The sequence below is a fragment of the Pangasianodon hypophthalmus genome, chromosome 15 (assembly GCF_027358585.1).
Source record: "Pangasianodon hypophthalmus isolate fPanHyp1 chromosome 15, fPanHyp1.pri, whole genome shotgun sequence".
Lineage (NCBI taxonomy): Eukaryota > Metazoa > Chordata > Actinopteri > Siluriformes > Pangasiidae > Pangasianodon > Pangasianodon hypophthalmus.
Window position 1 is genome coordinate 832,501 of NC_069724.1, and position 24,950 is coordinate 857,450.

At 34.9% G+C, this 24,950-nt stretch overlaps 2 protein-coding genes across 2 annotated transcripts in view; both read left to right on the forward strand.

The window, feature by feature from the left end:
- rnf121 (ring finger protein 121) overlaps positions 1–17,185 on the forward strand; it is a 23,893-nt gene extending 6,708 nt beyond the window's left edge. The window contains exons 4-9 of the mRNA XM_026938423.3: positions 1,746–1,900; positions 2,299–2,406; positions 4,618–4,738; positions 5,055–5,188; positions 11,205–11,306; positions 16,082–17,185. Coding sequence (XP_026794224.2) covers positions 1,746–1,900; positions 2,299–2,406; positions 4,618–4,738; positions 5,055–5,188; positions 11,205–11,306; positions 16,082–16,202 — 741 coding nt within the window. The 3' untranslated portion in view covers positions 16,203–17,185. The remainder of the gene's footprint in view (positions 1–1,745; positions 1,901–2,298; positions 2,407–4,617; positions 4,739–5,054; positions 5,189–11,204; positions 11,307–16,081) is intronic.
- A 1,650-nt stretch (positions 17,186–18,835) lies between these two features.
- LOC113541734 (interleukin-1 receptor type 2) lies at positions 18,836–23,596 on the forward strand. Its single transcript, XM_026938883.3, has 5 exons — positions 18,836–18,995; positions 21,506–21,571; positions 21,868–21,918; positions 22,067–22,199; positions 23,003–23,596. The coding sequence occupies exons 1-5, from the start codon at positions 18,971–18,973 to the stop codon at positions 23,151–23,153; spliced, it is 426 nt and encodes a 141-aa protein (XP_026794684.2). The 5' UTR covers positions 18,836–18,970; the 3' UTR covers positions 23,154–23,596.
- The last annotated feature ends 1,354 nt before the right edge of the window (positions 23,597–24,950 follow it).

Genomic DNA, 24,950 nt, shown 5'->3' on the forward strand with positions numbered 1-24,950 from the left:
CATCGGTTTGTCACGTCACTTCCTGTTTCTTAAATATATATATTTACAGATTTCTACACAAAATCCCAAATGAAATACAAAAAAAACAGACATATATTTGTGCCAGATTTCAGTTTATTTATTTTTTTAAATTGAGAATACATTTCCTTTACCTCTGAAATGAGCTACATCATGCACCAGTTCTCACATCAATCAAAAATGTCGCTATATTTTGTTGAAAAATGATATTTTCTGAGCTTCTGAGTGAAAAACAGACTTCGAATCCCGACGATTCGAATCTGAACACTGAGTGTTCTCAGAGTGGGAGGGGCATACTCCACCTCCTGTGTCGATCTCAGTGAACTGACCAATCGTGGTGTACGTTTGAGAGCTCGTGTATGCGGAAGAGGGCGGATAGCGCTTTTCTCCGAGCGTGTTACGTCTCCTCGTGATGCAGCATGAGCAGCAGTTTGATAAAATGATATATTATCTGTCAGGAATTCTGAAATAATTTACTTTTTAATATAATATATTTTTAAAAAAAAAAGCTCTGCAATTTCAAGAAATAAAAAGACATCTAATACTAGAATTTGTAAAAGTTTTAAAATAAAAATAAAATGATATGAAAGTGACGTCAGACTCTGGTATATTCTGCGCTTTACCACTAGGTGGAGGTGTTACGCTTGTAAACTCGATCGCTTTAATCCTTCAATGAAGTCATTCCCAGATGATGATGATGATGTTGATGTTGTGTAACTCCTACACCACCACGCTGGCAGCGTGACCTATGACCTTTAACCTATAGTTACATCGATTGCGTAACTTGTATTACAGCAAATGTTATCAGTTCTCCAAGGATATACTTTGGTTTTCCAAATATTTAACCAAACTGTTTATCTTTAACAGGTGAGTCTGTTGATTGTTGACACGTCCGAGAAACTGAGGTGAAGGTAAAAACGGTGCAGTTACGGAGAAATTTCGTCATATGGCATCATTTATCACGTGTCCCTGCTATGATGAACCAAGAAAATAAAACGGGGGGGGAAACATGAAGCTTTTTAATATTAAATCTTAGTCTTAAACATACAGGATCCATACCAGAGTCTTAATGAGACAGAATGAGAGCTGAAACACACACGTGCAGCTTCAAACAAAGTCCGAGTAAATTCATAAAACTCAAATAACTCGTATAAGATATGAGCCGATATTAAGCGGTAAGATTCGAGATTCAAGATCTTTATTGTCATATGTACTTTGGTACAATGAAATTGTTTGGTAGAAGGGCAACAAACAATAAATTACAACGACGATAAAAATACTAAAAAAAAAAACTAAAATAACACATAAAAGTAACATAAAAAGCGAGCGTTCTCGAGAGGAGCAAACAAAGACGTCTGCCACGGAGGAAGCCATCTTAATATATCCTTAATATAATCTTAATATATTAGCGTAATTTATACTTTTAAAAAATTTACACGAAGTAGCAAATAAATTTGAGAAAAATGCTTTCTATAAGAAAAGGGTTTATTTGTATGTGAAATATTTTCATGTGTTTCATAAGTTATTACGTTATTTGGCGAAGTGAAAGTGAGTGACTCATCCCGAGTATGACACTATTATGTCGCAATAATAAACCACATTTAAAAGAAAAGACCCGGTTAAAAATAGAGGGTTATTAAGGTCATTCGTTACGTTACGTGTTACGTGTTACGATTAAGTCTTGCGTACGATTTTCTTATTACAAACGCGTTGTTGCTGTTCTGCAGTTGGTGACCCTGTTTCAGATGTGGGTGGTGCCTCTTTACTTCACCACGAAGCTGCACTGGTGGAGATTCTTGGTGACGTGGTCCATCTTCTCCATCGTCACCGCTTTCATCACGTTCCGTGCCACTCGGAAGCCTCTGGAGTGCACCACGCCGAGGTACTTCATCACGACGGAGGGGGAGAGAGAGAGAGAGAGAGAGAGAGAGAGAGAGAGAGAGAGCTTCTCGAGTCCAGTCGAGAGCATCTGAGATAGGGGAGGGGAGGGAAGGGAAGGGGGCGGGGCTTCAGATATTCCCTTTGCCCTTTTGTCTGCTTTATTCCTGAGTATTATCACTCTGTGACCTAATGTCAGTGACACAGTGACTTAATGTCATAAGACTTATGACTCAAGTTCATAGTGTACTATTAATCAGCTGTTTGTAAACCCTACATGCTTTTTGACACATTTGTAAACGGTAATCCCCTCTGATCCTTCTGTAAATATCCATCTGCTCATACCTTCTCTCTCTCTCTCTCTCTCTCTCTCTCTCTCTCTCTCTCTCTCTCTCTCTCTAGATTGGTTTACAAATGGTTTCTCCTCTTGTACAAGATCAGCTACACGACGGGAATTGTGGGATACAGTGTAGTCATGTTCACACTCTTTGGCATCAATTTGATATTTAGGTGAGTTGTACACACGGTGAGATGAAAACAAGGACGCCGGTGAGGGAGTCTGATGGTACGAGTTTCTTTTCTCAGGTAAAAATCCAGTCAAATAAAAAAAATAAATAAATAAATACGAACAGGTGAGGCTGTGAAATGAATCCCGTTCTTAAGGTTCAAGGTTCTTTATTTGTATAATTGTATTAATATGTATTAATGGAGTGAAATGTTTTTCCTTAGTGCCTCGTCCTGCAGTGCAACTGTGATACATAATAAAGTAGAATATAATGAATAAAATAGAAAAATAAAATAGAGTTCAAGCTAGTAGACAAATATAGACGTAATATGTAAAAGTATGTTTAGCAGCTTTTAGGGGAGTGTAGTGTGCAAGAAATTCTCATAGTGCAAAACAAGGTAAAATACACGAGCTAGCTTTATTAGTGCAGCTCATCGGTAGCTTTCACTTTAAAAGTAAGGCAGCAGTGTTGTTCCTGCGTTCTTTATGAACCTCTGGAGGATTAAATCCACATCCTCTAGAACCAGGACTTCCTCTTCCGTCAGGTCTCCGAGTCGAACTGTAAAATGTAAAATGTTAAACACACAGACGAGCTCCGTTTCTGTTTAAAGCTTTTCCTCTGTCGTCGTGATTGTTGTCATGAGCTGCGTCTCATTCAAAAGTATTTACTAATCTAGACGATCCAGAAGAACGGTCCTCAAGACAGACTTGTGAAGGCAACGTGAGAGGTTTTTAAAATCCAAACACTACCAGTAATAGGTGAATTTTTTTGGCTAGTACTCTAGAATTGTGCGTGAGTATGCGATTTGAGACGCAGCGGTAGTTTATTTAGTCGCGTTGGTGCCGTGCTGCTGTGGTTTTGCACCACGCTGACGTGTAGCGTTAATGTCCGAGGATTTGCACAAGTACAAGTAATGCTCCAAACGACTGTACGAGATGTGCGGCAGCCATCTTGTGTACGTGTACGCGTAGTTAACGGCAAAAATAATCCAGGCTTGAGGTCATATGAGCAGTGTTTCCAGACATCTTGTCAATTTCTCAAATGTGTTTTGAAATGGAAGAAGAACGTCCCCAAAACAGGGACAGAATATGCACTGGGAGTAACGTTTTTCCTCCGAGACGTTGTGAACAACACCCTGATCATTTTTCAGAAATCCAAAATACTCCCATGCCGCCTATTTTTGGTTGAAATAACATCTCGAGGAAGTGTCGTGCCTCGCGATTAGTTCGCGAGAAAAAAATTTCTGCGCAGTGTTTACCGTAAGGGTCGTAATATAGATTTCTCCGTCACACTAAGGTTTGTAAACTGTAATGTCAGTAATTATGGATAATTTAGTTAACTAGTTAACTAATGATGAGTTCTCACACCTGGAAGTGTATACACTGTATAATGTGCTTCATTATTCTAACCTCCAGCGTGTGACCGATTTTAGAAAACGCTATTGTGAAGCAGTCGCATGCAATAGATCTGATTCCCGTGTAATCCTCAGGTAGTATAATGACTCATATTGTTATGTAAAGTAAGTGTTTAAAGTAGAGGAATGAATCACTTGACGAGGAACAGCTCATGATTTGGCAATAATTTTTCTCTCTGTAAGACTTACTATGCATGACATCAGTCAAGGAAGTGCTTAACAAAAGGAATTGTCCTTATGAACATGCAGCATCACATGCTGTCATCAGATTAACAGAACCAACTGCATGAGTCAGGTTTTAATGGATCATATAACATTAAAAAAAAAACATAATCATATGTGTCAGGTTTTAATGGATCATATAACATTTAAAAAAAAACATAATCATATGTGTCAGGTTTTAATGGATCATATAACATTAAAAAAAAAACATAATCATATGAGTCAGGTTTTAATGGATCATATAACATTAAAAAAAAACATAATCATGTGTCAGGTTTTAATGGATCATATAACATTAAAAAAAAAACATAATCATGTGTCAGGTTTTAATGGATCATATAACATTAAAAAAAAAACATAATCATATGTGTCAGGTTTTAATGGATCATTTTACAAAAAAAAATAATCATATATGCTGGGAAATGTTTTAAAATTTTGTATCATGTTAATATATTTAGTTTTTTAAATTTAACTTAGCTCTTTATTTTGCAAACATGTCACTGTGTTTGAGTTTTCAAAGTGTTTTTATTGTTTTTTTTTTTTAACGAATTGAAACCCTTCGTCATATTTCTCGCTCAGGATAAAGCCGGAAGATTCCATGGATTTCGGCGTTTCCATGCTCTTTTACGGACTCTATTACGGCGTCCTGGGCAGGGATTTTGCCGAGATGTGTGCAGACTTCATGGCGTCGACGGTAGGGGTGAGTATTTCCTGTAGACGCTTGTACTGAATGTGAACGTCGGGAGATCGCGAGTTCGAATCCCGATGACGCCACAGCAATCCGTGCCTAGGAGAAAGCTCTAGAGAGGGAAAATTCACTGAAAAAGAGGGATACTCTTTCTCTCCCATGTCAATCACAGCAAAACTAGCCAATCATGAGGCCGTGTATGCGGAAGAGGGCAGATAGCGCAGAGATTCAGGGTTGTCTGGCGTCACGTATCTCGTTAGCTTTCATCCTTCCCGCCCAAAAACAGACTGAACGTGTTATCTCGTGACGTTCTAATCTTTGTGCTCAGTATTACAGTGCGTCCGGAATGCCTACTAAACACCTCTCGGACAGCATCTGCGCCGTGTGCGGTCAGCCCATCCTGGTCAGCGTGGACGAAGAAGGGATCATGGAGAACACCTACAGGCTCTCCTGCAACCATGTGTATCCTTTCACACTAATCACGATCTTCTGTTATGATCTGATGATCCGGGACAAGCGATCTCTGCATGAATCACAGAGAAGGATGTTGCTTCACAACGTACGCTTGGTCATCATGCTAAAAATCCCATCCGTACATCTCATGACCGTGTGACTAGCGTGTGTAGTGTGTATGCTGTACCTCAAGCAGGAACTCGGTAACTTGGCTAAAACCCCCGCAAGATGCGTGTCTTCTCCAGAACGCTTATAGTTTACTGTTCTGCGTTTTAAACTCACGCTTGGTTTCAGGTTGGGTTTTGGCTGGAGATGCATGAGCACTTCCTGGAATGTCTTTATAATGACCAAAAAGTGCAAAACTGCTTACACACACACACACACACACACACACACACACAAAGGATATAACTCATCATGAGTTTCCCAGCAGGTCTTTTCAGACAGGATACACACTGTGTATTGTCTGGAATTATTTGTGCTTCTCATTTCCTTCATAAGGAAGGGAAAATACGCCGTAATCTTTCGTGTAAAAGTCACCATTTCAAATACTCCAGGAATATTTACATCTCCTGCCTTTACAGAATAACAAACAATAATAATAATTATTATTTATATAGCACTTTTCGTACATAAAATGCAGCTCAGAGTGCTTCACGATGGAAAAGATATGATCAGAATAATAATAATAAAACAATAATAATAAAACAATAATAATGCCTAATGCAACACAACATAAAAATAAATATAAAATATTAGAACCTAAAAAGTCCTTAAGAAACAACAATAAGTAATGAAACCAAAAATAAAATATTAAATAGATGATTAAGAGATAAAGAAGCATTAGATTAATGAAAATCCAAAGAAAATAAATGTTATAAGCTTTTTTTAATTTTTAAATAAATTTATGTTTATTAGGATGATCGCATGGGATGCATGTAGGGCGTGTATCGTTAACGTTTCGCTAAAGTTTCGATATTTTAAGTGACGTACGCAGATATTCTGTATTCTGAATCGATTTCAGGAAAATTCCTCAAATCACATCCTTCAGATAAAGTAAATAAATCGTGCTGGAAAAGCGTTTAGCTCAACAGACAGTAACTACAGAGACAAATAGCGTGTTACGGAACGTGAACGTCTTCGTGTTATATTTTTAAAACATATTTTGGAATTAGTGCAGTCTAACTTTGCGAAATCCTCCAAAATGATCTGATGTTCATTAAAAGGTGAGTTATTGTATTATAGTCAGACCCTGACTCCGTATAACGCTAAAAACACTGAGACCTTGTCGGTTCTTTACTGTTTAATAAAATTAATTTAAAGAAGTTTTTGAATTTTTTAATAATTTATGTTCTGGCATGTGATATCTAGTTTAAATATCATTAATAGCTCAGATTTTATTACTCCAAAGCCGGTTTTGGTGGCGTTTCACCAAACGTCTTCGTATTAAAAGGAACCTTATGGAAGCTAACATTTGTTGATCTTAAATAAATAAATAAATAAATAAATAAAGATTTTGGAGTTTAATCCGTCAAACATTCTGCTAAATACACAGATGCAATGATATTAAGAGTTTTAAAAGCTAGTAAGAGCACTTTAAAACCGGTTCTGGATGCAGGTCCGTCAGAGTAGGAGTAATACCATCTCTTTTTTAATTTTTTTAATTTATTTATTTTTTTTGGGTTTGTTAGAAACCGAGTAAGTTTTTATACTAAATGTAATGGATAAGTAGTTTTTTCTCCCGTAAAAGAGAGCATTACAGTAATCTAATCTACATGTGATAAATGCATGGATGAGTTTGGAGATATCGCTGATGTGAGGAAAAAGCTGAGAACAGAGTCGAATATTACACCCAGATTTCCAGTCTGTTTTTACCGAGAGAGAGAGAGAGAGAGAGAGAGAACTCGGCTTGTTCGATACGTCTTTAGTTAATCCTTTAGTTAGTCCTCAGTTCATATCTCCATCTCGATTACGATTATTTTTTTTTTTCTTACATAACGCAATTGAAAAATCATGCAATTTGTTTATAAAGTTTTTTAATTTATTAGAATGGACTTTGGAAAATGTAGATGTGCAAAAATAGTAACAGCGCCATCTATAGCCAATAGTGCAAACAATCGTTCTTTAAGATAAAGGATATTTAAAGAAAGGATATATTTTTTAAAAAACATTGTTCGCACTATTGGCCATAGATGGCGCTGTTAGTATTTTTGCACAACGTAGTGAACGCTTCTTTCATCATGGCTGCTCACAGCGACAGAAATAAACAAAGCAAAACTTCTTATCTTTAAACGAGTAATACTTGTAAATACAGTATTAGCTTTAGATGAATCAACATACAGATATATTTGTGTTAAATCTACAGTTCGCTATTTGAGAAAGAAAATGTACATCACTCATCCACATTAGCTGCCTAGCTTGTTGCTAACAAAATACGAACACGTGGGCGTCAGTTTTCTTACTCCGTCTGTCGAACGTCCCGAGATCGAAACTGACGTAATTCCAACCGATTCGGACGTAACGCAGCATCATATTTTACACAATCAAACTCGTACCAATTCCACATCTCTGAAGTGATATTTGAACGATTCTTTGCTACGAGCTCAGTCCTCGCGAAGTACTGCCTGTTTATCTTTTTTTTTTTTCTTTTTCTTTTTAAATCTAAGTGCGCAGTGTTTGGGATTAGCGCAGGCTGTAGGAGGCATTTATCAGTTTAATAAGGCTGTTTTTTTTTTCTTTTATATTGGTTTAAAACATTTTTAAACGAAACAAAATTTAAATAGCATTTTTGTTTAAAAATGTAAGTATATAAATATGTGCAATCTCGATTAGAACGTTTTTTGAAATGGCGTTAAAACATTAATTCGTATTTTGCAAATAGGAGTTTTTACTCGAGTAATGCTTTTTTGCCCTGTGGGATTCCCCAGAGTTCTATTTTGGCTCTTTTGTGGGTCTTGAGTCTCTTACGGCATGTTTGGCGGATGTGAAGGCTTGGCTTTCATTAAATTTTTACATTTTCAATGAAAAGAAAACTGAAATGATTGTTTTTAGTCCATCTGAGTTTTCAAATTCCACGAAATTAGATTTGAATGGAATGTCTTTGTGCTTGAAACTGTGGGGTTTTATTTTTGATGACGGCTTAAAGTTTGACCATCAAATAAATTCAGTTGTCAAAGCCTGTTTTTTCAGCTGCGTTTGCTTTCTAAAGCAAAGCCTTTTCTCTCTCTTTTAATGATTTTGAAAAAGTAATTCACGTTTTTATTTCATCTAGGCTGGATACTGCAACTCACTTTATTTTGGGATTAGCCAGACAGCTTTATCCCGTTTAGCAGCTTGTTCAAAATGCTGCTGCGGCTCGACTCTTGAGTTGGGGTGAAAAAGAGGGAGCGTGTTACTCCTATTATTTTACGCTCATTTTAGAGTAGATTTTAAAATTTTGCTCCTTGTTTTTCAAATCTCTAAAATGGTTTGTCCCCTACTTATCTCTGTGAGTTATTGACGGAGTATCAACCCACCAGATCCCTTCAGTCTTCCAACCAGGATCTGTTGTTTACCCCTAAGTCGAGGCTTAAGTGTCGGGGAGATCGTGCTTTCTGTAGACGAGCTTCTTCTCTTAATATTTTTAATTCCAGGCTAAAGACATTTTTATTTTCTAAAGCGTATGGCTGATGAGATATTTGTATGATTGTATAACTTTTCTGTTTGTTGTGTGTTTTTTGTTTTTGATGACTTGCCGGAAAGCACGTTGGTCAACGGAAGTTGTAATTAATTATGCTATATAAATAAATTGTCGTCGTCATTGTCAATTCGAATTAATTCATGAACATCGTCCAGCGTTAGTGTGTCATCTGCATAACTATGAAAACTGATTTCATGCTTTTGAATGAATCTAACATGTAGAGGGGAAAAAAAAAAAACACGGATCGTTGTGGAGCTCCTGAAAATATCATTTCGTCTTGATGAGTGGCTTCAATAATCTACTACAAAAATATGATCTGAAGCAGATTAGTCCTGCTCCTGGGAGATCTACGCGATGTTCCCGTCCAGATCGGGCTACACAGACGTCACTGAGGGCTTTTCTCATATGTGGACATGTGTGTGTGTGTGTGTGTAGATGTTTCTTTCCATGCCGCAATACCACATGTCACGTACCATACTATAGTGAGCATGTGAGGAAAATAAAATAGTCACAGCAAACAAACCCAAAAAAAAAAGAGGAAGTGGCTTTTCACTTCCTCATCACATGTTGATCAGTGACCGAGGTTTCCAAACAGATTTGAAGATCTGTATCAGTATTGGGGATGACCTTTATTTTTTGTTTCCACAATAGGACACGAGGAAATAAGAGTGTGTTACTGTTTTGAGTTTCAGACGTTTATTTACTCACCGAAACCACAGCATGATGTAGTGGGTTTACTCACGAAGGGCAGCTTAAAGGGAATACTGTCTCAGTCTCATCACCAGAACAGATTTACGTAGGTTCTAGGAGCTCCACAGGAACAACGTTCTTCCGAATGATTTTTCCTCGATTGGTGTTATGATGATGATGATGATGATGATGATGATGATGATGATGATGGTGGTGGTGAAGAGTTCTCACTAACACACCAATCCAAATTCTTTCCTCGACTGTGAAGGTCTTCGCATGTGGTTCAGACATCGTAATCAGTCCGTACCAGAGAAATTCCTCATGCAGCAGTTTATCGTGTTTCTGTCTTGAAACAATGACACACATTTCTGTTTTTAGATTAGTTCCACATTCTTTGACATTTCTGTTCTTTTTTTTTGGCTTGTTTGTTTTTACAATGAACATTGGCTGACCTTTAATATGCGCACACACTCATTGTCCACTGAAGTTGCTGCTCCTCGTCAGTTGGTGGGTGAAGCTTCCACTTGGTGTGTCTGCGGTTATTCATTTGGGTGTTGACGTGACCACAGTTGCATCACATTGTTCATTAAATCCAAGTGAATATCTTTTCCACAACAGCTGTACTGAGGTCTTTACAGTCTCCAGGAGTCCCATGTACGTTTGTTTAATGTATAAATTATGCCAAAAAAAAAAAAGCAGTACTTTTATTTTTTTCTTGTAAGTAATGGCACTACAATGGATTGTCTCATCATGCAGTAAATTATTGTCCAAGAAGAAGTCGTTAAACTGCATTTTGTATGAATTTAAGGCCAGTGGTCATGTTTTTCTTCTTCACTTGAGCTGTGATTTCATTCCCCATGCAATCTAAACAGTGAGCTAGCAAAATCTAGAGAACATTGAAGAGATTAGCGAGAACCTTTTCCTGGCTCGTTCACACGTACAGCGTCTCGCAGCGACAAAGCGACCGGAGACCGTTCGTTTCCAACGAGAGCTAAAGACTTAAGACTAAACAAACTCCAACCATTATTCATCTCAAACCGAGCGACGGTTGGAAAAGGGAATAGTGTGTGTCTGTGTGTGTCTGTGTGTGTCTGTGTGTGTGTGTGTGTGTGTGTGTGTGTGTGTGTGTGTGTGTGTGTGTGTGTGTGTGAAGATGCTCAGCCAAAAAACACACCAACAAACCACATTTACTGCTAGCGAGCTGCTACTGTAGAGCAAGACACGCTTCTAGGGAGCGGATTTAGAGCATGTGAAAATTTGAAGAAATATGAATCATGAAAAAAGTGATGAAGCTTAACATTAAAGAAAGAAGACCTCCAAAACTACTTTTTTCTCCCGGATATAGTGTCGTATCAGCGTCCGTAACGCTAAGGAACAGGTACAAAAAGCTGAAACACAGATTCTGATTTTCTGTCACCAGTCACGTTTTTCAAGATCGTAGTAGAAGATCGCTGTCTTTTAGTTTGATGTGATTCAGAGTCTGATGTGGCCTTCAAATATCCGAGTAGCTGATAAAACCCAGTTTGATTTGCATATTTGCGTATTTCTTTGCTCACCTGTACATAACCACTGTTCTACCTCATGATCATATTGCTTTTTTTATATGCTCATGTCTCAAACAAAGTGTCGTTCTTTCCTTGACTGTTTTCCTCCCAGATTCCACGAGTTCTGCATACGAGGGTGGTGCATTGTGGGTAAGAAACAGACGTGCCCATACTGCAAAGAAAAGGTGGACCTGAAGAGAATGTTCAGTAATCCGTATCCTTTCTGTGTGTGTGTGTGTGTGTGTGTGTGTGTGTGTGTGTGTGTGTGTGGGGTTACCTAAGTTTCGGGCGTAATAATGAGTCTCTAGAATGAGATTGGTTGACTGTTGAGTATATAGACATGCTGAATATTTTATTACGTTTACGTAATAGTACGTAAAATAAAGCATCGTTTGGCTGATGCTTTAATACGAGAGGACTAGGTTGATCAGAAACAAGTGGAAAATAGTTGAGGGGAAAAATGGAGAGAGAGAGGGAGGGAGAGAGAGAGAGAGAGATGCTAGGGTTGTAGCGATACACAAAATTATAATTTGATACGATACGATACAGTGATGTCTCAATTCAACTGATTAAAACATTCAACAATCACAATATGATACAATAGGATAAGATACAATATACGATACGTTGCAATATGAGATGATATACGATGTGAGATACGATACAATATACAATATGATGAGATGATACGATGCGAGATATGATACAATATACGATAGGATACGATACAATACAAATGTACAATACAATGTACGATACGATACAGTATGATATGAGACGATATATGATACGAGATACGATATGATGTGTTACGATATATGATACGATGTACAGTATGATACGATATATGATATGAGACGATATACGGTGTGAGATACGATACAATATGATACAATACGAGATGATACGATGCAATATGATACAATACACTATACGTTATGAGATATGAGAGGATATGATACGATATACAATATGATACGATACAAGATACGATATAATACAATATGAGATACGATACGATATACGAGATAGTCTACGGTATACAGTATGATACCATATGATACCATATGATACAATATGTGATATTATACGTTACGATATGATACGATAGGATAAGATACAATATATGACACGATGCAGTATGATATGAGACGATATACGATGTGAGATACGATGCAATATACAATATGATATGATACAATATGATACGATGCGAAATATACGATATACGATACAATATGATACAATACGAGATGATACGATGCGATATAATACAATATACGAGATGCTATACGATATGAGATACGATATGAGAGGATATGATACGATATATAATATGATACGAGATACAATATGATACAATATGAGATATGATACGTTACAGTATGTTACGATATGAAATTATGCGATATACAATATGATATGATACAATATATGAGATACTCTATGAGATACATTGTGATACGATATGAGATATGATACGTTACAATATGATATGATACAATATACAATGTGATATGATACGATATGAGATACGATATGAGATACGATATGAGATACGATATGATACAATATGAGATATGATACGTTACGGTATGTTACGATATGAAATTATGCGATATACAATATGATATGATACAATATATGAGATACTCTATGAGATACATTGTGATACGATATGAGATATGATACGTTACAATATGATATGATACAATATATAATGTGATATGATACGATATGATACGATATGAGATACGATATGATACGATATGATACGATATAATACAATATACGAAATACTATATGATATGAGATATGATATGAGAGGATATGATACGATATATAATATGATACGATATGAGATACGATATGATACAATATGAGATATGATACATTACGGTATGTTACGATATGAAATTATACGATATACAATATGATAGGATACGATATATGAGATACTCTACGATATACATTGTGATACGATATGAGATACGATATGATACGATATGAGATGTATATGATACGATATACAATGTAATATGATACGATATGATACGATATGAGATACGATATGATACAATATGAGATATGATACGTTACGGTATGTTACGATATGAAATTATACGATATACAATATGATAGGATACGATATATGAGATACTCTATGAGATACATTGTGATACGATATGAGATATGGTACGTTACAATATGATATGATACAATATATAATGTGATATGATACGATATGAGATACGATATGATACGATATGATACGATATAATACAATATACGAAATACTATATGATATGAGATATGATATGAGAGGATATGATACGATATATAATATGATACGAGATACAATATGATACAATATGAGATATGATACGTTACGGTATGTTACGATATGAAATTATGCAATATACAATATGATAGGATACGATATATGAGATACTCTACGATATACATTGTGATACGATATGAGATACGATATGATACGATATGAGATGTATATGATACGATATACAATGTAATATGATACGATATGAGATACGATATGATACAATATGAGATACGATATGAGATACGATATGAGATACAATATGAGATACGATATTATACGATATGATACGATATACAATAGGATATGATATACAATATGAGATGTATGATATGATACGATATACAATGTAATATGATACGATATGAGATAAGATATGATATGATACGATATGATACGATATGAGATACGATATGAGATACGATATGAGATGTATGATATGATGCGGCGTTTCACATTTCAAACCAAACAGTTGAAAATCATTGGTGGTTTTTTTTCCCTGTTCACTGCTGCTGTGTCACGGCTCTGACTGACCCACTGTCTATTTGTAGAACAGTTTATAAGGCCAAACCCTGCCGTGTGTACGGAGCCCTGTGTGTAGGCAATGATTTCTGGGAAATATTACTATGCTTTGCACTGTAGTTCCCTGTAATGAGTGTGTGGGATGATTGTTTGGAGACATTGACATCTAGGAAGAAATTCCACACTAGCTTAATCACCAACTTGGGAAAAGTTTCTTTCCTGTTAAATGGCTGGTGTGATGGCGGGGTTTTTAAAGTTCCACCTTCTGAGCGAAGAAAAGCCGAGTCATCCTGCAGTTTCATTAAAAAGTGACTCAGACTGAAACAGGACATTACATAGACTCTCTTAATAATTCGTAATAAAAATTTTTAATAAAAAAACTTATAGATTGTTGTTCTTACAGCAGCGTGTTGGGTAACAGTACTTCCTCTTTCATGAGATTTCTTTTCTTTACAATAATTTGCCTCTATGGTTGTGTTTTACTCTCATAGACGCCGAGATTATTCATGATGATGTCACAGTTTCGTGTGATAAATGTGAATTATTCTTTTAACAAAAAAAACAGATATTTAGCACAGAAATAACAGACTAAAAAAATAACTTTGTAATGTTCTTGTAATGTTTTTTTTTTTTTTTAAAAATACTTTTAAAACTGTTCACTTTAATAGGAACACCTGTGCAATTACCCAATCAGCCAATCATACAGGTCAAGAGCTTCAGACCTGGATGTTCGGAATGACGGAAACATCTCAGCGACTCTCAGTGACTTTGAGCGTGGCGCGAGTATCGGTGCCAGTTGAGGTATTTCAAAAACAGAAAAGTGAAGAATCTCCTGTGATTTTCACACACAACGCTGGGGGGGGGGAAAGCTATCTGTTTTTTTGGGCTGAAGAGCGGACGGTAATTGGAAATAACCACTCTGTGCAACCGTGGTGAGCAGAAAAGCAACACTGAGGCGGATGAGCTGAAACGGTAGAAGACCACGCCGGGTTCCGCTCCTACGATACGATATATGATCTGATACGATAAGATATACTATACTATATGAGATACGATACGAGATACTATACGATAAGTGACGATATGATATGATACTATATACTATACTATATGAGATACGATAAGATACGATACAATATACTCTACTATATGAAATATGATATGATACAATATGATACGATAATATATACTATACTATGAGATACGATACGATATACTCTACAATATGAAATATGATGCGATATGATACTACACTATACTATGAGATATGATATGATATGATACGATACAATATATTGTAATATATGAAATGCGATATGATAAGATACGATACAATATATTCTACTATATGAAATATGATACGATATGATACGATACGATATACTATACTATATGAAATATGATACGATACTATATACTATACTATGAGATACGATACGATATGATACGATACAATATACTATACTATATGAAATATACGATACGATATGATACGATACTATATACTATACTATATGAAATATGATATGATACTATATACTATACTATGAGATACGATGCGATATGATAAGATATGATACGATACGATATACTATACTATATGAAATATGATACGATACTATATACTATACTATGAGATACGATACGATATGATACGATACAATATACTATACTATATGAAATATACGATACGATATGATACGATACTATATACTATACTATATGAAATATGATACGATACTATATACTATACTATGAGATACGATACGATATGATACGATACGATATGATACGATACAATATACTATACTATATGAAATATACGATACGATATGATACGATACTATATACTATACTATGAGATACGACGCGATATGATAAGATATGATATGTGATGATACGATACGATATACTATGCTATATGTGATACGATACGATATTCTGCCAGAAGGGGGAACAGAAGACTTGCGCCACGGTCAAAGTCACGGAGATCACATTGTGATGTTTGATGTGAACGTTAACTGATGCTCTTGATGGCACGATTTTATACATTGCACAAAAGACCAAACGGCTGCATCATGAAATTTATTCATTTGTTCAGTTTTTTCTCCTTAACTGGCGGCCGTAAGGTGGGAGAGACCTCACGTCATGTACGGACAGTTACTGGACTGGCTTCGCTATCTCGTAGCCTGGCAGCCAGTCATCATCGGACTAGTGCAGGGCATCAACTATACCCTCGGTCTGGAATGACGGCCACGACCATCCCAGAGAGACAGACAGAGAGAGAGAGAGAGAGAGAGAGAGAAAGAGAGAGAGAGACTATACGCAATCTGTCATGGAGTTACACGGACACTGGGACTGGAACTTTAATCACCAAAAGTGTGTACTGTACTGTATATTGGCACACACACTGTGCATATGTGTATTTAAAGGAGAAAAAAAATCTACTAGAGGTCTGGCTTTGTTCTTGAAACTTTGAAATCTTAAAGTTTTTTTTTTTTTTTTTTTTTTTAAAGAAAATACTAACCTCCTTTTTAGTCTTAATGGTTTTAACCGTAAGTTACAACCTCAGACATCATTTTTTCCCCCCCTTTCTTTTCCAGTTACTATGAAATCCTCTGTCCTGTCCAGTGAAAACCCTTCTTTCACTTCTCGTCATTGCTGATGTTTACTGTGGTTTTTTTTTTTTTTTTTTTAGCCTTGGTTAGACACAGCACACACACACACACACACACACACACATGTGCTCAAACACACACAGATGTGGAGAAGCCACTGACCAGAATCTCTTTAGGGGAATGTTTGTCTTTCTGAGAGAACACACTCGTCTGTGAGTCAGCGACGTTCTCAGGGTTCAGATGTGGAATTCCTGTGTTCCTGTGTTCCTGTGTTCCTGGATACTGAGGCATTTTAACACAAACTTTCTCTTTCACTCCTTATCTACATGCGTGGGTTTCGGCGGCTGCTAAGGGAGCGGTATCCTGAAAGACGGTACATTATATGACTGAATGATATTCTGTTACTCTGGTATTTTCTTTGTGTGTGTCATCGTTCATTTACGATGAATCTGATGGCGTAAGATTTGGATGACGGATTTAGTGTTGAAAGTATTCTCTGTTTAAAAAAAAAAAAAGGAAGAAAGGTCTCTAGTAAACTTTTGGAACTGTTTCTAAGATTATTCGAAGCTTCACAGCTGAAGAAAATAAAGTGACTAAAGGAGAATGTTTATTAAAGCTTTGAGTTTACGAGCGGATTCATTTTATCAGCAGGATTTGATGATGATGATGATGATGATGATGATGATGATGCTGATGATGTTTAGATTTGAAATGACGCAGAATTACAGTACCTTCTCAGGTAAACTCAATCTCAGATGAAGATGTTAATGTGTAATCCGTGACTGATATGAAGATTATTTGGAGTATTACGCAAGCGCTTTTTATCGCGACAGAGATCCTGATCGTGTCCTGATTCACCAAGACGTTTCTCTCGTCCACAATATTTACGTTTCCTCTCGAACAGCCAGCAGATACGGCTCACGTTCGACGTTCGACGTTCGACGACGTGTATCAGGGGTTTATTAAACTTTTTGCAGCATGTAAAATAAATTTCAACATCAGTGAATGTTGCGTCTCATTATTTCAATGTGTACAGCTATGGTTTGGCTATTTATTAAAGTTTTTTTTTAATTATTATTAAACTTTACTGTACACATCCCATTACATTCCAGCAATAATAAACATAACGCATATAATAACTGGGTTCTAATTTCCACCACTGTAATATATATAAATAAACAAATAAATAAAAATAAATAAAGCATCACAGACCCCTGAACTCCACTTTGAGAACCGCTGCTTTATATAATATAAATATTTTATATTTATAAAATATATAAAATAGGCTATTGGGTTATATTTAATGTATAAAGATGCATTTGTATAAATGTAAAAATTCTTATTATTTATTTAAAAAAAATAAATAAATAAATACATATTTCGCACTAAAAAAGTAGAAACAAATCTGTATAAATATACGTATTTATATTTAATGTGTCTTTTAAAATAAATAATTAAAACACTGAAATAGAAACAAAGATGTATAATTACATATTTATATTTAATATACAAAAATGTTTTGTTAAATACTTGTTTTACCTCTAAAAATTTAAATATATTAACATATAATTTATATTAAATAAATTAAATATATTTTTAAAAATATGTTAATACATTTATTTAATATTTATAAATGCATATTTAACACTGAAAAATAGAAACATTTATTATTTTACAGACAAAAAAATGTTAACATTTTCCAAGAAATAAAATTACAATAAAATACATATTTATATTTAATGTGATTAATGTAGAAATATATATATGTTTATATAAATCTCTTTTTTTTACATTAAAAAAAATAAATAAAAATTAATAAATATTTATTTAACATTGAAATAAAAAACAAAGCTGTATAATATACATATTTATATTTAATGTATAAAGTTTCTATTAATTTCTTTTTTTTCTCTCACAATTAAAATATATTAACATATAATTTATATAAAATATATTTATACATTTAATAGTACATATATTTATATTTATAAATGTTTATTTAACGCTGAAAAGTAGAAACAAATTTACTATTTTTCAGGTACAAAATGTATTTAAGAGTAATTTAGAGTAATTTTTAAAAGATATCACAATTTATCACGAATTTATTTATTTATTTATTTATTTATTTATTTATTTATTTATTTAAGTTCTTTGAGAAGAAACTGAATTAATATTTGGAGTATTTTGTATCTAGATTTTTCTGGAGTCTCCGTTTCTGTGTATCATGAATATGCATAAACTCGATGCACACCGTTTCAACCTCAATGGCAAGCCCAAGTGTGTTTCCATGGCAACACTGTGGTTTCGATCATGCCCTATGACGAGCAGAAGTGCTGATGACGTCAGAGAGAGGGTTTAAAACCTCAGGCGCCTCTGTGCTGATGCTCTGAAGCCTGAACCATGACCTGGACTCTCACCATCTCAGGTAAAGCTCCTGATGTTTCTGTTTCTTCGAGTTTGATTTTTCACTCAATAACTTTTTAATTTTTTTTTTTTTAAAAAGATAGATGATGATTATTATCGTTTAGTGCAGAGATCTATTAAAAATGAATAAATGTCTTTGCTGTGAAGGCTTCACAATAAACCTGTGTGTAGTTCAGGATGAGATCAAACACTACGAAGGAAAAAAATTAACTTTTAAAATAATTTCTATAAAGATTTATTTCTTTAACAAGCTGCTTCTGGCTTTTATTAATGACGCCTGCAGTTCCTCGTGTGTCCGCTAGGTGTCACTGTGTCGAGATGGCGTTATTGCATACAGTATTAATACAAACTTCTTTTATTTTTATTTTTATTTACAGTTATGAGGGAAATCTTTTTTAACTCTAAAATAAATTCCACAGATTTTAAACATAATCTAACTACTCGACTATTAAACACATTCTAGACAAATGAAGACATTTCCAGAACCCTATTTATACATTATTATACATTATTATATATTATATATTATTTTTTTATTCCTGATTATTGAATTGTGAACATTTTGACTCTATATTAAAGCCATAGAGCTTTTTTTTGTCATTAGATTCACTGTCATTATTTATAGACTTGTTTTTGAGTTATTTAAGATCCAGTTCAATTCTAGGTGATGAGTAATAAATATATTGTTTATTATTAGCTATACATACAAATATACAAATATAACTTTTTAAATATAAATATAAATATAAGTAAGATCTGTGGAATTTATTTTACAGTTAAATAAAGCTGTAAAATGTTTTAAAGTCTCGTCTCGTGGTGTTTAAACGTGTAAAGGACAGTGAAGGAAACATTTTGTGTTAATTATTCACTTTGATTTGATTTATTTCTGCCTCTGTGTTGCGTTGCTTTTGTGATTATCTTCGAGGAGCGTCTTGTTTGGAAAGGAGTTCTATATAAATTAAACTTTCTGTTATTCATTCACTTCTGGATTTGACTAGAGTGCCTACTCTAATCTGTTTTTCTCATCACTTTCTATTTGAAACACCTTTACTGTGAAGTGAAAATGAATTTATGAATGACTTCATTATCTAACACGTCACTCATGTCCTGGTTATTTATCTGGGTGGCTGCCAGAAAGAGAGCCACAACCATTTACTTTCACTTTTAAAGTGTTAGTGTAACTGTTGGGGGGTTTTTTTGGAGAGAAATTTCAGTGAAGTCCAAACTGCAGAGATAAATCACACTCCTGGATGTGTAACTACATCATCTGATCATTCCTCATCTCTGTCTAATGTCCTGAATCCAGTTCATTTCACTGTGAGAAATTTTTTTTGTTCAGTTTTATAAGACAGATTGTTGAGTTCAGGTTCCAAAAAAATAGAAAGCACATAGTTTCATAGATCATTTATTTTATCTTCTTACTGAAAGTTAGATTTTTATCAACCTTACTATAATTATTATTATTATTATCATTATTATTAGTAGTAGTAGTAGTATTTCTTAAAATTGTCAGTGAACTGATTTCATAGTAAAGAAGAACAGAGATCTTACTGTTAATAAATCTTCCATTTTGTCTAGTTATTGTAAGCTGATGTTTATTATTTTCTATATTACAGCCTTATTTTATTTCCACATTGAACAAATTTGTGCAAAATGAGACTTCTGAACTACAAAAACGATGTTTTGTGCAGAAAAGAGTAAGAAAGTGTGCATGTTCTAGTCTTTTTATCAAAACTAAAACAGACGAGTGGCAGCTTTTTCCCCCGCGAGAACCTGGTGGCTCATGTAACAAACAAACAAACAAACAAACAAACAAACAAACAAACAACTCGGCCGTGTCTGTAACCTGTCAGTTTATCCTCAGTGTTAGATATAACTACATTTTATTCTTTCCACACAGACTGTAATATTTATTTTACTAAAGCATACAGACATTACAGTTTAGTATTTCACTGCAAGAATGACGTCTGAACGAGTGAAAATATCTCCAGTATAATAACTTTCCTTATTTTAGGATGATTATTAAACATATTTCTGGATATTTTTACTTATTTCAAGCTTGACACAGTTTTATTCTATTGTTCCAAATAAACAATAAAGAACCAAAAAAAAAATACATACAAAGAAACATAGAGAAATAAAGTGACAAATAAAGAACCTTGAACCTTGTTAGTTTTAGCAATTTAGTTATTTTTAAAGCAATTATGTCTAGAAAGATGATAGATTTATAGAAAGATGATAGATTTATAGAAAGATGATAAATTTATAGAAAGATTTTAGTCTAGTAGCTTTAATAATCTTATATTTGGTTTATTGTAATCTGATAGGAATAGGAAATACTTCGTACAAGTGTGTATAAAAGATATTTTCACTTGCTAGGACGTCACTGTTGGAGTCTAGCTATAAATAAGTGATTGAATAAAGGTGTGTTTTTTTTACTCAGGTGTGAGGTTTATGTATTGTTGTCATTGCTGTGTGTGTAAAGTGTGTTGTGTTGTGTTGTGTGTTTAGGATCTCTGTGTGTGTGCATCACCGCTGTCATGCTGCTCCACTCTTCTCCCACCACGGCTCATCCCAGTACGTTTCAACCCTCACAGTTCACTTACAAACCTGCGTCCTGAACCCAAACACTTTATAAATCCATCCTTTATCCTTTTCATCATCTGAGACGTGTGTGTGTGTGTGTGTGTCGCTGTAAAGTCACTTTTTGTGTCTCAGAGAGTCGTTTTGTCGACTCTGAACTCTGTAGGATTCTTCTATTTATGAGAGTTATGAGATTGATAAATCTGTTGATAAATCAATAACAGTTATTCTTTTAACTTATCGACAACCGTTATAAGAGTTTTAACCTGCTGAAATATTGTGTTTTGCAGAAACAGAAGTCACAGCGCCTATGATCGTCAACATAGCACACAAACGTTTAGGTAAGATGTATTCCTCTTCTTCACACAAAGGTTCAGGTCACTGTCTGTTTTAGAGTCACTTCTCCTTTTGATTTGATCTATAACAGATTATTTACAGTAGGTAAGACACTTTATAAGTTATATTCCTGTCTGATGCACCACTTCTTAGGCACCAGCTACAGAATCACCTGCAAAGTGAACCCTGGAGGACTGAAAGACGAGACGATGGTGTACTGGCTGGCTGACGGCCACTTTTTAGAGGAGGTCTATAAGAACATCAATGTGACGAAAACAGAGAAAAAGTAAGAGCAGACTCTTCCTGCATGCTGAGCTTCACAACTAATATACTATTACACCACAACGAATCAGAAGACGTGGATTCATTTTCTATAACAGCAGCTCGGACAGTCGTTCCTGCGGCTGTTACACAAATCGCAGGTTTATATTAATGCGCTGGTTCTAATGTGTTATCGTTTCTATAGAAACAGCTCATACACAGGAACATGTACGGCGAACGCTTTACGTAATCTAACCCTAATAATAATAATAATAATAATAATAATAATAATAAACGTTACATGGTGAAGTTTTCTGTAAGGCTACGTTTATGGAAGGAGTCTCCAGTCCCAGCGCTTTGTAACAGTTAGTAAGTTTTCCAACATCTTCAGATCTTCAGGACAGAGGAGTTCAGGCATCGTTGCGGTTTCTCAGTAACATGATGAGCTGCGTTTTTTGTGTTTTTTTGTCTTATTGATTGCAAAAGAAATAAAAAAAGAGAGGCTGTTGAGGGAACGACTGTTTATCGCTGCTGTAACGTAAGCGACAACAGGAACTCACTCGTCTCACGGACGTCCCATAACGTTAAATGTAGCTACAAACGGTTAAACTGCTCAATGTGCCGTTTGTTAAAAAATTAAATTAAAAAATTGTAATCGTTGTGGTATAAGAGGAATAAACCACTTCAGACGGCGCTGTTAAAGGAAAATAATCCACTTCGGGTCAGACCGGATCGCACCACCCGGGCCTGGATTATTTTCATGTAACAGCACTTCACAAATAAACAGAACTTTATGTCTAATTTAACATTATATCATTGTATCTGCAGGTCCAATGACGGGACGGAGTACCTCCACACCAAGGTGGTGTTCACAGACCTTTCTCAAAAAGACTTCCACACCAATTTCACCTGCATAGCCATGAATCCAGCCGGGTTTGCCAAAGAAAACGTCCGAATCAAAAAAGTTACAAGGCGCTGACTGACCTGGGTGTGTTTTTAACTTCTCACTCGTGATGTTTTAGTATTCAACTTGAATCGTGTAAATAGATTTCATCTCTATGACTGAAAAAGAAAGAAAAATACAGCTATATTTGTGTGTGTGTGTGTGTGTCTTAAAAATACCAAAGACCTCTTTCTGAATTATTGTAGGATGCCTCTAAAATTATTTATTCCTAAAAGCCTCTTAAATGTGACTCAGCAGAAGTTTCTGTCTGGATGAAGATCTACTTCAAATCTGTTTTTACTTTAGGAGTTATACTGTGTGAAAGAGTTTACTGTTGCATTATTTTGCATTTATTGTCATATTAATGTATGATTTATGAAGCTGATGGTTAGTTTTAGTGAGCAGTTTCAGCTGTGCTGGAAAATATCTTCAGATTAAATTAACTTAAATTGTTTACTTGTACAAGGTTAATGACTAAAAGTGACTGCCATCGATAAAAATAAAGGTATTTTCCTACAAATCTCATGGGGTCATTTGTGAGTTTCTCTTTCACTCGTGTGTAAAATTCCAGGGGCTTGTTTATAAAAAGTGTGGTTGCATTTACACTAAAATAATCTGATTCATAAAACTGTTTGTATGTAATGTATAAATCTCCTAAATGACCATCAAAATCTCTTAACGCATCTATGTTTTGCTTATTCGTGATCTTTTGTGCAGATAAACAGTGTGTTTAAACACCAGTTTTATTTTATTTAGTGTTATTTATTCCTTTATTTTGGAAAAAAATATTTTAGAGCTCTCAGTTAGAGATGCCACTGATCCAATACTCACCATCAGCATCAGCATCAGCATCAGTATCAGTATCAGTATCAGTATCGGGTCAATACCAAAACAAAACAAAACAAACAAACAAACAAAAAACCTGTTGGATCGGATAAAGGATTAAACATATCGGACATCGGATCCAATAACAAATCACAAAGGTTGGAATTGGATTTGGAAAAGGAATGTAAGGATTAATTTTATTCTATTTATTCCATTTACAATATAAGTGATTTTTGTGTGAAAGAGTTTAACTGCGATGCATTTCAGTTAAAAATAAATCATTTTAAAGCTGAGTAGTTTTTAAAGAAAACGATATCGGATGGGTTTCGATATCGATATCGGAAATTACGATAAAAGTGATATGGAGTGCTAGCTCTACTCTCAATCCATCCTCATTAGGATTGACTGTGTGTGTAGACTTTTGTTGTCTAAAGAAGTTTAAATTTAACAAAAAAAAAAACTTAAAAGTGACATAAATTATAATTTTTTTTCCCTAGAGGAATCCGGACAAGCGCTGGAACACTTGCACTGAATGAAATGTAGAAAATATTATGCAGGAATATGATATATTTTGTCACATCTATCTGCAATAAACAACACAAAATCTTTTTTAAAATTCATTTTCATTTTCTTTCAAATATATATATAAAGTAGAGCTAAGATCCTGTGCTCCAGGCAGAGTGGTGGTTGATGAAGAGCAGAAGATGACAGTAACATCAGGAAGAAGGAGCATGAGAAGATCGAGGTGTACCAGGGGCTGAAGGAACACCTGGAACAGATGTGGAAGGTGAAGGTGTGCTGTAGTGGCTTTGGGGCTGCGGATGATGTTCAGTTTTGCACTCAGGGCTCCATCAGTGAGCAGTTGATAACTTCAACAAAAAAGACTTCATGTTAAAACTATAATGAATTTCCTGGTTACACAATTGCACTTTCTGACCGTGTAGCACACAGTTATAGAAGGGAATGATTTATAATCGCACTATTCAGTGTCACCCAGATGAGGATGGG